The sequence below is a fragment of the Corvus brachyrhynchos genome, unplaced genomic scaffold (genome assembly GCF_000691975.1).
Source record: "Corvus brachyrhynchos isolate BGI_N302 unplaced genomic scaffold, ASM69197v1 scaffold202, whole genome shotgun sequence".
In the NCBI taxonomy this organism is placed as follows: domain Eukaryota; kingdom Metazoa; phylum Chordata; class Aves; order Passeriformes; family Corvidae; genus Corvus; species Corvus brachyrhynchos.
Genome location: NW_008238132.1, coordinates 6759105 through 6773476, shown reverse-complemented (window position 1 = coordinate 6773476; position 14372 = coordinate 6759105). Strand labels below are relative to the sequence as shown.

The following is a 14372-nucleotide window of genomic DNA, read 5'->3' as shown; positions in this document are numbered from 1 at the left end:
GCTACAACCACGCTTTGTGACCACTTTCCCTCATCATCTTGTTTCAATACAAAATGGAATTTTGTCTCCTCTGCAGTCATACTCCCACATAGCTGGCCAATACTAATATTATTTTTAGTTTGAGTGAAGATACCTAGAAATAAAAAACCCTTTAATTTAAAAAAAAAAATTGTGTATATTGAAGGCCATTCCCAAACAGAGGTGCTTAAGAGTTAAGCTACTCCTATAGACTCAGCTCTGACCCTCTACCTGGACATCCTTAACCAAGAGTTAGTGAGCTGCAAATCATTGTAGCTTGCTCTGACCCCATACTTTCAGTTGATTTGTCTTAGCTTCCCTCAGTGCCTTTTATGAAGGCCCTCTAAATACTTCCTAAGGAGATCTTAAAATTAATATGTAGAAAAGGATGTTAATCTAAGTATCTATATCCAGTTTCAGATGCACATAATATGTTTAGTCTTCTACACAGAAGGAATGGAGATGACAACTGAAAACATTTACCATTTAGGGCGGGGTTGTTTTGAGGAGTTTTTTAGAATTTTTTTTTAATGAACTGATATATAAAACTTTATTTCTGTGTTTTCAGAAGTATACTGTGAAGAATCATCGAAGATGAAAAGGAAAGCTAATAAACTTACACATGTCATCATGCAGCATTTCAGTATTTAGGAATGAGAAACAGGAAAATGGAAACAAGGATGAAGAATTAGTTTCTTCTCAGGCTACAGAAAGAAAAAGATCACCCAGAGGAGCTTCTCTGGCTGGCTTCAGCAAGCTGTTCTTAATAGAAGCAGGAAAACCAAAGCACTAGACCTTTGTAATACACATCTGGGTTTACTTGTAAGGGCTCCATTACTCAGGCTACTAAGCTACCTAGAAGACTAGATATGCTCTAGGAGAGAACTCTTGTTAATAGTGTTTTATTGCCTTTGCTACTTTGTTCCATTACTAGAGCTGTGTATTTAAATACACACTCTTTTATTCCTAAACTTTGCCCAGTGCTAATGTGGATACCAAGTAATTTAACAAACAAAATATGGTATTTCTAGAGGTGATGTCACCCTTTAAGTCTATAAATGCAATCACTACTGCATTGACAGGTATCCTTGTACATTCTAAAAGCACCATAGAATGACAGCGCACACTTCCTCCACTTAACACAATGGTTTAGGATTTGATAATAAGCTATGGTGGTCTTGCAAGAGAAGCAACTCCCAATGACCATTAACAACTAACAATGTCCCTTCTCAGGGTCTGTGGCAACTTGTACAGAATTTCTGATGGGTCTTTAACCCATTCCAACATTAATAAATTGTTTTAAAATAAGACTCAACACCAAAGCACAAGATGGTATTTGAACAAGATAACTCTAGGGTTTTTTTACTTCAAATGTACTTAAATAGCAGTTACTTTCAGATTTTGAGATGCTCAGTTTGGCTGCTCTAACAGTATCTGTAAACAACCAAAACTATGCAAAGCCTGACAGCAGAAAAGACTAGAAAACAGATTAAAAGCTGCCCTGCAGAAAACTTGGGGATAGTGGTGGATGAAAAACTAGATACAAGCTGGCAAGGTGTACTTGCAGCCCAGACAGCCAACTGTATCTTGGGCTGCATCAAAAGCAGCATGTCCAGCAGGGTGAGGGAGGTGATTCTGCCTCCCACCTGGAGTCCTGGGTCCCTCAGCACAAAACAGACATGGACATGAAGAAGGTCCAGAGGAGGGCCAAAAAAGGGTCAGAAATGGAGCATTTCTCCTGTGAAGACAGGCTGAGAGAGTTGGGGTTGTTCAGTCTAAAGAAGAGAAAGTGTTTGGGATACCTTAGTGCAGCCTCTGATTATATAAAGAGGTATATAAAATAGATGGAGAAAGACTTTTTACCAGGGCCTACTGTTACAGGCCAAGAGGCAACATTTTAAATTGAAACAGAGTAGGTTTAGATTGGATACAAGAAATAAATTTACATGAGGGTGGTGAGGCACTGTCACAGGTTGTTCAAAGAAGCTGGGGATGCCCCATCCCTGGAAGTGTTCCAGGCCAGGCTGGATGGGGCTCTGAGCAACCTGATCTCGTGGGAGGTGCCCCTGCCCATGGCAGAGGGGTTGGAAAGAGATGACCTTTGAAGGTCCCTCCCCACCCCAAACCATTCTGTGATTCTGTAACAGTTTTATTCACAAAATATTCTGGGTAATGGGCAGGTTTGGTTTTGCAAAGCTCAAGCTGACCTTAGAATGAACTAAAGTTTGTGTTTCACCACTGCAGTCTCTTCTTTTCTCTTTCACTTCCTTGAAAACACTTTTCAGAAGTATTTTGTTTCTTATTTCAAAGAGAAAAAATTAGGTTAAGCTTGCTTAACTTTTATCCCAGAGCCTAACCTTAATACTGATTTAATTTCAAAGCATGAAGCATTTATGACTCATTCTAATTTACATAAGTCTTCTTATTCTATTATGAAAATGGCAATTTTCCTTTGCAGAGACATATAGAACATGGTCTCTCTTATTGTGTCAAGTAACATTTAATAGCCTTTAGCTGTAACTTGGGACTGTTACAAAATGTCCTCAAGATGAGTCATCTTCATTCATTTATTCTGCAATAGGAAGAATTCATGAATGAGTGATCTGCAGTAATTCACTTCTGCAAAGAGAACCCATTCATACATTTCAAACCTGGTTCTCTGAATCACTGTAATGTAGCTGATTATTTTGTATTAACAGAAGAAAATTTTGGCTTAAGGAAAGTTTCCACAGAAATCTGTGTATTGCTAGTATATGCAAAAACTTTCATAGATTTAAAAGACCTCTTTTGAAAATAAACATTTTGGTCTAACACATGGATACACAGACAGATAGTTCCTATCTATCTAGCAAGAAAAGCATGGTGTTTTTGCAAAGTTAGAGATTGACAAATGGTTTAAATCAAAGCTGCGTCAAGGGGGAGCACGACTTGTCACTATCAGACAATCACTAGGTAGGCAAAGAAAATATTTTACAGTATCCAAAAAATATGGCCATTGGCACACAGAAGTGCTCATTCAAAGCTGTATTTAGGTCAAAATACAGACAACAGAAATCCAACTATGATCCAAGACTACTAACTACAGAAATGTAAAGTAACCATGCTTCCTATTCTACAGAAATAAAGAATGAAATACATGTTATTTTAATTCATTAAAAGGCCACCAAAATAAAGGAATGGAATTCACCAAGGATAAAGGGTCCCTCAACCAACACTGCTCTTTTGCCATCCTTAGGAGACTTCAAACCAGGAATTATCCCTCAATATTAATTACCATGGAAGAGGCCCACATTAAAAAGCTGCTTCTCACTTAATGAAGTACAAAACCAGTCAAAGCTTTACAGATCACCAGTGAGAGCAAACACATGGTAAGTCAGTACAAAGAACTGCATGTAAAAGCAGCATTTTCTTCAGAAGCGTAATTCGCAGAAAATGCATCGTGTGCTTCTCCATTAATGAGTGCTTTAAGTTTTCACTACTTCATTGACTCAAGGACAGCTCTAAACAGTCTCTTTATTCACACCTCTCCTTTCTCCTGGAGACACACTAACTCTCATCATTTTCAGGTTGACAAATCTTACCCTATGTACAGCGTTGCCAAAGTAAGGAGAGTTCTCTTTAAAAACAGAACGGATGACGAGCAGTACAGAGATTGACAGAGCACCTCAATGTTTCCAACAGGCAAATATTTGATGCAAGAAAACACAGTTAACATTATGGTTAGATTTATTAACAATCCCCATTGACTTCAGCAGACAGCACAATCTCAAGGTGAATTGACCAGCAATAAAGCACAAGAGAGATTTAGAATTTTCCAAGGAAACGTGACTTACCAAATCATTCAAACTAATGTATCTGGCTATCTGCACTGCTATCTGGGATCCATAAGCAGTTTGCTACTTCTCAACTTCCACTCTTTCATGTTAGTACTATATTTACATAATTTCAATTTTTTATATATCACTGAAAAAACTGCATGTGTGTTCTTTGCAGAGACTTTTAAGTCAGAAAAGAGTACAAAAATGGGTAAATATTTACAGGAGAAACTAAGATTGAAAAAAAAATTATTAAGAAACATTATAATGACTAAATTAACTTCCCACTGATTGCATTTCCACTAAATTTCAGCCATCTTGTCCTTCTTCATGCCTTTCTAAAAATAAACATCTCTGTACATTTATTCAAACCATTCTCATTATATATTTCCACATCTTTAACTATGATTTTACCTAACAACTGAGTGCATACAGTGAAGAAAACACCAAGGAACTGATGTGAGCTTGCTTGCTTTCTTACTTTCAAGACAATGCAACAGACTCCTGCAGCTGTAACCCATTTTGCAGACTGGTCATTTTGTAGACAAGTCAAGGGCAAACTATGTTTGAGAAGTTGTGGCAGAACAAAAAGGACCAATGCCAAATTACTCTCTACAGTTTACACCACCCCAAATTGTTTATTTTATACAAATCTCTACACAGAAAACCAAACAGTAGACATTCCTCATGAGTTGCAATACATACCATGAAAAAGGAACAGCATCAATTACTAAGGGAATTTCTTCTTTTAGGCAGATCCATTGGCAAAGCACTCAAAAGCACAGAAATGTCTCAGAAGTGGCAAGAACAGACCAGAAAAGCAACATTCGAAAGATCGTGTGCAACTCAAGTTCTGTACTGAGATTAGTGAATGCACAGATATGAAAAAATCTTTATGCCCTCTATTTTACTACCAACTGTAATCCACAATTTCATCTCCAGGAAGGGGGAAGGATAAGGATAAGAGGAATGTCTATATGACAGGAGGTTTGCAAAAGCTATGGAACTGATTTGGGCTGTAGTTTCCAGATTGCTAGTGCCATTTTTCAGGGAAGTTGTAAAGACTGTACCTCAGCTTACACTTAGTGAATCCCAGAAACAATTGTCTAATAACTTGCTCATGCTCGCTTTCATATTTAAAGGATGAAGAAATCCACAGCTGAATCAAATCACGATAGCGAGCTGCCTACTCCAAAAGCAAGCAGGACCAGGCAAGGATAAAAGCTGTACCATGGAAGGTTAGAACCATATCTATAAAGAGATGATCTTAATATTTTTGCAGTTCATTAAACACTTCCTGCTCTCAAGACAGTCATGAAAGGAAAGTGCCAATTCATTCTCCACCAGTAAGACCACTTGGTAAATCAAAAACTCGAACCAAACATGCAACGCATGCCTCTCCCCTCAGTATTTTGTGCAACAGAAGCAAAATATATCTTATCTGTTCCTGAATTGCAAGACAAAAATCATTACGTTCCCCTCAGGTACTGTCAAGTAATTATTACATATCATGTTTCAAATAAATTGTATAGGATGGTGAGCTGCAACACTGATCCATTTGTGGCTCAAAGGATGCAAGAACACCACGCAATCAGCATAAAGTTATGAAATACGGTGCTAACAGACATGTAAACTTTAAGAACTGTCAATAGAAACTTAATTACCATCTAAGCCCTCCTTTGAATCAGTTGTTTTGCAGACAAAGGACCTGCCCATGACACTGGAAACCACATCTTTCAGCTCTTCTCAGACTGGAGAGAAGAGGGAAAGGAGCTGGAAAATACTCGCTTCAAATTCCCAGAACATTATCTGTTGGAGCTGGGCCAACACCCAGGAAAAAAAAAAGAAGGTAGGATTAACTGGCCCAGATGATGACAAGCAAAAATGTGACCCCGTAGCTAAATCTGTGGATACTCTCTTAGAGCACAGTAAAATGGTATTCTAAGCAGCAGCAACAGTTAATTGCTCATTTCTTGCAGTATCTTCTAGATATGCTTAACTGGTAGCTATGGTCATTTGGAATGGAAAACAATGTTCAAACTGACCATTGTGTAAGGGGATGCTATGCTTAGAGGAAGCATTTGTATTTTGAAGCTGCTCTTGCTAGAACTCAGAAATAATGCAATTTGGCCCCAAGAGATAATGAGAAACCAGGTGGGATAACCAACAGAGAAACAATGTCCACGACAGAAGATAATTAAAAAAACTAAACTCAAGCCATATTAACAGTTGTAGCTTTTAATCTGAGGTCTGTGAAATGAGGTTAGTCAAAAGTTGCTACAACAGCCTTTCTGTGTTTCCCATGCAATCTGAAAATGTTCCCCCCCTTCTCCTCCCCAAGAAATTTAATTTCATCTAATACAATGTAAGAAAAGGTACTTGTTTATGGTAGCGAAATCTAAATCCCAATGATCCTTAGCACATAATCTTTTAGGTCTTTAAAACAGCTCTTGTATTTAAAATAAGTTCTGTCATTCTTTTACTTTCATCACAAATTGCCTTTTGTTAATCCTGATTCAGACTCAGAAAATATTAAAATAAATGTATCAACTTTACCTGTAATGCACTGAAACTGTCCATCTTCTCTTCTTATTGTAAATGCTTCGCCTGGATTAACTTGCACAAGAATAACCTTAAAAATAAAAGAGTGTTTACAACCATTACACAGGAATATGTTACAGAAGTCTGGTATGTGCAAAAAAAAAAAAAAAAAAAAAGTTTTACTGGGAAAAGCCAATTTTTTTTTCTGGTTAGTAAATACATTATTTTTCACTTCACACTTTTTGCTGTCTTCATCCCACAGAGAAAGGGATAAGAGCAAGAACAAGCACAGATATTTTTAAACAAACATTTTTCAAAGAATTAAGGAGAGAATAACAACTAAGTAAAACAGTACCTGTACAAATTTTATTTTCTCAACTGCTTGGTATAATTAAAAAGCTATTTGTACAGCTTAAATTATTTCAACAAATTGCATTAACTTCAACATTAATCAAACCATTACGTAAACTTTCAGAAGGAAGCCTAGAATTCCCAGTGCTTGACATCAACCACTTGACAAACAGTTTTCAACATACGGGAAATATTGTGTCATGTCCCTCTTTACATGACCCAAGCATATTTGTTATTATTCATTAATGATAAAAAATTATTCAAGTCATGACAAAGTAAGTGCACCAGATGCCCAGCGCGAAACAGTATGTATAATTTTATTTGTGGAAAGCTGGTTATCCTAATTCTGTAAACCCAAGCGAGGCAGAAATGATAGCAAAGCACACATCAGCCAAAATAAACAGACAAAGTCTGTACCAAAGCAGAAGCCTGTTACCATTTTAGATTTCTGTGTTCTTATTAGAAACCTGCCCTTCTGTGAAGAAAAAAAGTTTGTAAACATGAAAAACCTGGCTGAAATTAAGAACAAAGGAGAAAAAAAAACCCCAAAAAAGAGCAGGTGTATTTTATAATTTCCTTTCTGGACACAACTTTTTTCAGTCTTGCTTGCACACATCTACGTAGAGCCTATGTCCTCCTCCCTCTAAAAATCAGAGGGCAAGAAATCTTTATGAACACAATTTTTCAGCATTATGGCCAAAAACTTACTTTGTTAAATTGCTAAAAGAAAATAAAATCTTTCATGTTTACAAAAACACAACCAACCAACCAAAAGCCCCAGAACAGGAAACTTGATTGTTCCTCATTCTAGCAATACCAGAGAGAAAGGAAAGGATAAGGAAACGGCAGAAATCATATGAATTCCTCCCTTTCTGGTGGAGCAGTTTCACAAATTAATGAAAAGACAGCAAGTTCTACACTAACATACTGATGAGATACGATAGGCATTTGCATTTTCAAGCTCGGGCTGTGTGATTCAACACTGAGTGGCTCAGGTTTGAGCAAGCACTTTAAAAATACTATATCTTGTTTCATGTGGTTTTTCTAGAAGCTTTAGGCTGTTTGAGAAAAAACAATGAACTGTATCACTATTTGCATTTTATCAAGCTAATAAATTTTCCAGATCTTCTGAGGTGTGGCTCAAAGTAAAATTCACTAAGAGTTAGCATTCATAATATTATCTAAACAAGATTATTTTATTAATGAACTTCAAAGAAGACTTAAAGGTCTTCAGAAAATATTGTATTGCCAGAGTTTATTTTGAAGTGTTTGAAGGTCACATTTTAACAACTGGCTATCATCACCTTCAGAATGTGATGAAGGAGAGAAATAAGAATAGATGAGTTCTTACAATTTCTTTTCCAGACTCCCCAAGCAGGCATAACTTTTTGAAGACATATTTCATTGATGTACTCTTTCCTCTGTTACAATTGAAAGTTTTAGCTCGAAATTTAGACTGGAATAAAAGTACCTAAAAGCTTCATGGTAACATGAGAATGTCTCTCCATCTGTTATGTGTGGGCTGGATAGCTACATTTGCCCATCTCTTTTGGCTGATTTAGATGCCCAAACTCCTGGGAGGAGCCATTCTGGCTACAGCTGACATGGCAATCTGAACCATTTTCAGCTCAATATTCTTGGTCTCCATCACACAAATTGTGAAAAGCAGAAAAGCTTTTGGGTGCTGGCTGGCCCTTGATTCCTGCTTTTAAGTGACAGGGAATGTAAATGGACTGGTATTCCCAGTTGTTCCTATTTATTCCGTGTGAGTGCCTGAGGTTGGTAATCTGGGTAATGATGTTGTCTTGGGAACCTGCTGGCTTTCCTCCCCCAGACCTCTTGCTGCAGGCCACCCAAACCTGAGGCTCCAGCTGGCAGAGAGGATTTGAGCATGGGAATACATGCACCTGCCCAGCTGCAGCATGTGGGCCCTGTGCCTCCTGGTTTTGTGTTACAGCAGCTTCTCCTGGTGTGAGCACCTTTGTTGCTCACTTCACAACTGCTCTGAGAAAGTAAAGGCTCAGCATGGCAGCCATGGTGCAACACAGTGAGACGGGAACTGTTCAGCAGCAGCAACAGGCCAACTGATGGAGTCCAGCACCATTCTGACACTCAGGATGCCATCAGATTTTCACATCTCTGATGACATCTGAGTGCCAATCCAAAGGGCGGGGAGACTCACCAACTTAATGCAGTTTAATTAGATCTCAGTTCCCAGAAACAGGAAATAGAGTGTCTTTTGACAATGGACAATTAGCCAACCTGATGCCTGACTGTATTTCACTGACTCCCACTTTCAGCCTTGCTTTTATGTTATGCATTCACATTTGTATTTTACAGCTATTACAAGGTAGGCTGTGTATGTCGCCAAGTGTGCCAAAAGGGATTCTGAATCAGGGCTGAAGAAATTTCAGAAGTTTCAAGAACTGCTGGTTTCAACAGTCTTTGTGTTGGGGCAGTGTATGACCAACAGTGGTTTCTGGACCAACCTTATCACAGTTGAATCCCATGGCGTGTTCACAGCTTTGAAAAGAGCATTTCTGACACTTTGCACCTCAGTAGATACGATTTGAAATAAGAAAAATTAAAGCTATGTACAGAGAGAGATCAGTACCTTTCTGGTCAGAAGAGATAGTACAAAAGACTGACAGTCTCTCACAGGAATTCCCCCTTAGCTAATGAAAGTCTGCAGCACATAAGCAAGGATGCAAGAAAATTTCTCTAAAGGAAAATGTAACATGGATTTTACACAGCATCATGTTTTAGGTAAAAAAAAAAAACAACGAAAAATATATCTGCGGGTTGCTTAGTATTTATAGCTCTTTCATCTTATTCGAGGTGCCTTTGTGCAGGCTTGCACACCCCATCACCCAACATGTTACTTCATGCACCTTGACATTAGTACTTCTGAAGACCAGGGCCTGAGTCTTTGAGTCTTTCACACTGAATATTCTAGATCTTGACCTCCTTCTTCTTCTGGGCAAAGCTTCAAATTGGCTTGAACTAATTTGAAGTTAGTTCAAATTAACTATTTTAATCAAAAGAAAAGCTTTGGAAAAATCTGATGGTTCAGCCTCTCTTCCTGTGCCTCAATCTTTTTGTGACAAATTCTGTTGCTTTACTCACAGCACCTAAAGTTCTGCTACCCAAAGGCTGACATGGATTCTATCCAGATTTCCTTTGCCTGCTCCAAGGTAAGTATGATACTGAAAAAACCCCTCATTTGTGATGTGTCAGTCTGAGTGGGAGGCACCTTTAACATGGGCACTTTTCAAAGGCTATTTCTCTTACTAAGTCAACAAAACACTAATTGAGGACTTCACAATCTTAACAAAATGACGTGAATTTAGGATACTGAAACCTAGGTACAAGTTCTAGAATTATACAAACACTTTTAAAGCACAACCAACTATAATGGAACCTAATAAAATCTAGAAGTGTAATTTCTGAATGCTAATGGAATTTTGACTCAATGTATTTTTGTCTCAAAACATGTTAAGGCATTGACATTAAGAAACAGGAGTATTAGGTGAACTAGTTCTATGTCATTTCCACAGTGACTATAAATTGTTTCCTTTAAACAGTTGTTTAATGATGATCCACATGACCTCAATACAGTTCTTGATGAAAAACAATACAAAATCTCTTTCCAGAGATTAGCATACAAGTTGACAATATAAGAGTGCAGACACAGACTTATGCTAAAAGCAGCTCTTGCATAAACAAAATAAAGTGGCCACTGAATGGCTGAAGTTTGAAATACCTGAAACATCAGTTGTCAAAGACTGCCAGGTTCAAAAGCAAAAATTCACACTTTTCAATGGTACTTAATTTGTTCTATATAGGCTATTTCAGAAAATAAATCCAAACCAAATGAGCAACATACTAAGCTTTGTAGTAGTTTAATTTAATTGCCCAGATTGGCAAAGACCTCCTAACAAAAAGCCTCCTAACAAAACTAATAATGCCATATATTAGAAAGCTCAGTATGTATTTCCTGAAACGGCTGTTTGAACTCAGGCAGTAGCTGAAGCCAAGTAAGAACATAGGAAATGTCCTGATGGTCTGGGTTAGCAGTCCATCTAGCCAAGCACTTTGACTCTAATGTATCAATTGAGATGCTGCTTAAGGAGAGTATGAGAGCCAGGCCACTTTCTGCAGTCCACCTCTCTTATTGTCCATAAATTTGCCTAAACTCTTTGAGTTCACTTACAATTTGAACTGCCTCCACAACCTCCTATGGCAGTAAGCTCCTGAAATTTTCTTTTTAGACATTTTAAAACCATCTCCTACTTGTTACATGTTGCCTAGCTTCTCTGCTATGGGATTTGCTGAAAAACAGTTCTGAATAAATTTCATCCACCTCCTTCAATATTTTTTAAGTCTTGACAATTCCCATCTCCTTGTACCCAGTCTGCAAACTGAAGGGTCTCAATATTTCTGATCAATCCTGCGAGAACTGCTCCATTGCCTTGACCACATCAGTGATACCTAAGGCAACATCTATATTAGCAAAGTGAGCAGTACTCAGGAACATTCCCAGGTGCTGGAACAGTCACCTGCAATAATGAATATACTGTAGTAGTCCTGAGCATAACATAGGTCCATACAGAACTGAAAACTGTTCCTGAGATCACTCTTACCAGGCAGTTTGCAAAAAAATTTTACTAAAACTGACTCGTTTCATGACACTTAGCTTCCACTAACACTTGGAGCACATTTAAATTACTAATATATAAACAATTACTAACAGTATCCTGAGGAAGCACTACAATATTTTGCCTTCTTGAAGGACTAAATAAGGGACACACTCTTGAGTGGTTTTGAAAATCTATTCTTCACCTTAAATCACAATTAGAGCTGGTCAGATGTGGCAAATACATTTTTTAGAATACAATTCTTATATAAAACTATTCTGTAATATTTCTCTCCCTAAAGAATTGAAAATTAAATATAATTTTATTGCAACTCAAGTAGCATAATCACATCCTACAGAGGCATGCAACACTGACTTGGACATACTACCATTAACAGATAAAATTATTTTTTAATTATTATATCTTAAGATCTCATATAGGATTTATTACTACTTCAGTGTGAGTAGGATGGAAAGTATTTTGACCTTGCATATAAAGAATCAATGGAAGTACAAATGTTCAAAGAGGAGAATGCTCAATGTTACCTATTTTTATTCAGTAAAACTCTCCACTATCTGCAAGAGAGAATAGAGGATGTTTCTGCAGACTGAACCAGGAATGGAGTTCAATGTTTTTTCCAAGTCTTCAGCTTATTTCTAACACGAAAAAAGTGAATTAGATAAAAATGGCTGGAGTCATAAAAAAACCCTGTAAGACTAAGAATGCAAGCAACAAAAGGTGGAAGGGAGAGCTGTGCAAGGCAGAGCTGCAGCCACATTGACGCAGCAGGCTGCTCCAAAGAAAGGAAAAACTTAAGGCCAAACGTTAACACTTATCTCCATAAAGGTCTAGAAGTAATTTTTATCAGCAAGAAGCAGACGCTGCAGAAGTCAAAATAAGATCCTTAGAGGTATTTCACTCTGCCAATATGGTCACGGCAGTGTCTTTCAAAAGCAAGACAGCAACAATACAAGATATAGCTGATTTGTATCTTACTAATCTTTGTCTTTAGGTATACAGAATACTTTCATAAGCAACCTAAGATTTTGCTTGTGCCAGATGAATACACAGTTAACCTATTTCTTCATCGGAGCACAGTGAGGGCAGAATGGAATTTAAAACACAGAGTTAGCTAATCTTGTTTTGGATATGTTTGTTTGCACACTCATTAAGGCCAAAAATCCCATTAACTCCACTGAAATAACAATTAAAACCAACCCTTCATTCTTTAAGATACGCACTTCTACAAGCTTCTCTACTTGAACGTCCATCCTCCTAACAGAAGTAGTGATGTACCAGGAGATTGACAGGTTTCAAAATAATTTCAGCTACCTGACAGAAAAGAAAGGCAGCATTAGACTTGTGGCACCATCACGAATGTGTATTTACATTGCAACATGAAGGAAAAAAGCTTCCCTGGTACTTTCAGTGGAAAAAAAAGTGACAAACTATAAATAGCCTTGCACAATTAATAACTGATCTCTGTCGGGTGGTTAGTAAGAAAGATGGAAACATATACCTATGGACATAATTGTAAAATACTAATATCAAAATTGGATTCATCCTGAAAAGGACCCTAGATGAAGTGAAAGACTTGCAGAGAAGGAAAACAAAAAGAGATTGGGACTAATCCCTAAGAATTAATATCTTCACTGTTTTAAGGCAACATCTTTCCACAGCAGAAACTGTAAATACAATTAGAAGTCGAAACTATTTCTGTCCCCATGGAGGGAAAAAAATAGCCCATCTGCTAAGTAAATAATAAAATAAAACAAAGAGCCCTAAAAGCTAACTCCAAAAGATCTCACAGCAAGTTTGACACATTTTTCTTTTGCTCACCACTATACATGTGCAAAAGGAGGTCTCAAATAAGATTTAGAAGGCTAAAGAGCAAAGCTTCCTCCCCAGATAAGCACGCACAATACAGCCAGTCAAAAACTAATACCTCAAAATTATTTTGCCATTTCTATCAATTACATACATGAAGTGGACCAAAGAGGCAAAAGAGATTTTATTTGATAAAAACCCTACACATTCAAAACACTACTAATACTTTTAATTTATTGTTTAGGTTCTAAAAATTTAAATTCAGTTCAAAGTAAAAAAAACCCAAACCACCAAAACAAAAAAAAAAACCCCACAACAAAACAACCCAACACCCAAACAACAAACGACTGTGTTTAGAAGTATACTAGATATTCTTTCACACAGACACAAAAGAAAACAAATCCAGAATTAAGACATTTGTTTACCTTCTCCTTCACACTGCTCTATAAAGTTATGAGGATCTTCCTAATTTGGGGAATTTTTTGCAGATCAGATTTGAACAAGGTTTATGGAAGAGAGTTTAACTTACCCTTACCACATCATGATGATCTTAAGATTACACATTTTACAGCTAAATAACATCTGTATTTCTAACAGGACAGGACTGACTGAAACACTTTCTGATTCTTCTAAGCCAGCACAAACATCAAGAGAATCAAGTCAGATACAACAAAACTTTGTTTACAAGTTTGGTATTCACAGCCACATTTTAAAATCTTTTCTAGCATGTAACAAACTGTGTTGTCCAAATAAATGTTTTCATACCCAAAAGCTTCTCTGTCTGTAGAAGTTATTAGCTACTAAATATAAAACAGTATATAAATATAAAAATTTTAACTTTCCTAATATTTACAGGTTTATTCCAAAACAGCTAAGTGCTAGCTGAAAGACTGAAACTATAATTTTAGAGTTACTCGGATATGGGAGAAAGATTTTTGTATTTGCAATAAAGAAAAATAAATCATCAAGCTGGTTCTGTCTCCAGAATATCTTGGCTCTCAAAGCCATCCTTCAGTACCTAGGACTATCAGTCTCCTGAAGGGGAAAAGAAAAAAGGTTACATTTTTAAAACTGGACTGAGGCTAAGAAACCAAACTACATTAAACATTTGTGTCATGTGTGAAGTTGTGGGATAAGCCCACATGAGAACTGGCACTCTGTTCTCTCCATAGGTTAGCACTGT

General features: G+C 37.1%; 2 protein-coding genes across 9 annotated transcripts in view; one reads left to right on the top strand and one right to left on the bottom strand.

Annotated features, from left to right (window-relative positions):
• The window catches only part of LOC103615159 (RCC1 and BTB domain-containing protein 2), a 468828-nt gene that overhangs the window by 244659 nt on the left and 209797 nt on the right, over positions 1 to 14372 (top strand). The gene's annotated exons all lie outside the window — the stretch shown is intronic.
• FNDC3A (fibronectin type III domain containing 3A) overlaps positions 1 to 14372 on the bottom strand; it is a 112075-nt gene that overhangs the window by 68144 nt on the left and 29559 nt on the right. For 2 of the 3 annotated variants that reach the window (XM_008633177.2, XM_017733612.1), the window contains one exon: positions 6390 to 6465. In XM_008633177.2, coding sequence (XP_008631399.1) covers positions 6390 to 6465 — 76 coding nt within the window. Of the gene's footprint in view, positions 1 to 6389; positions 6466 to 12603; positions 12695 to 14372 lie in introns of all 3 variants that reach the window. The other variant, XM_017733611.1, reaches the window with a different exon arrangement.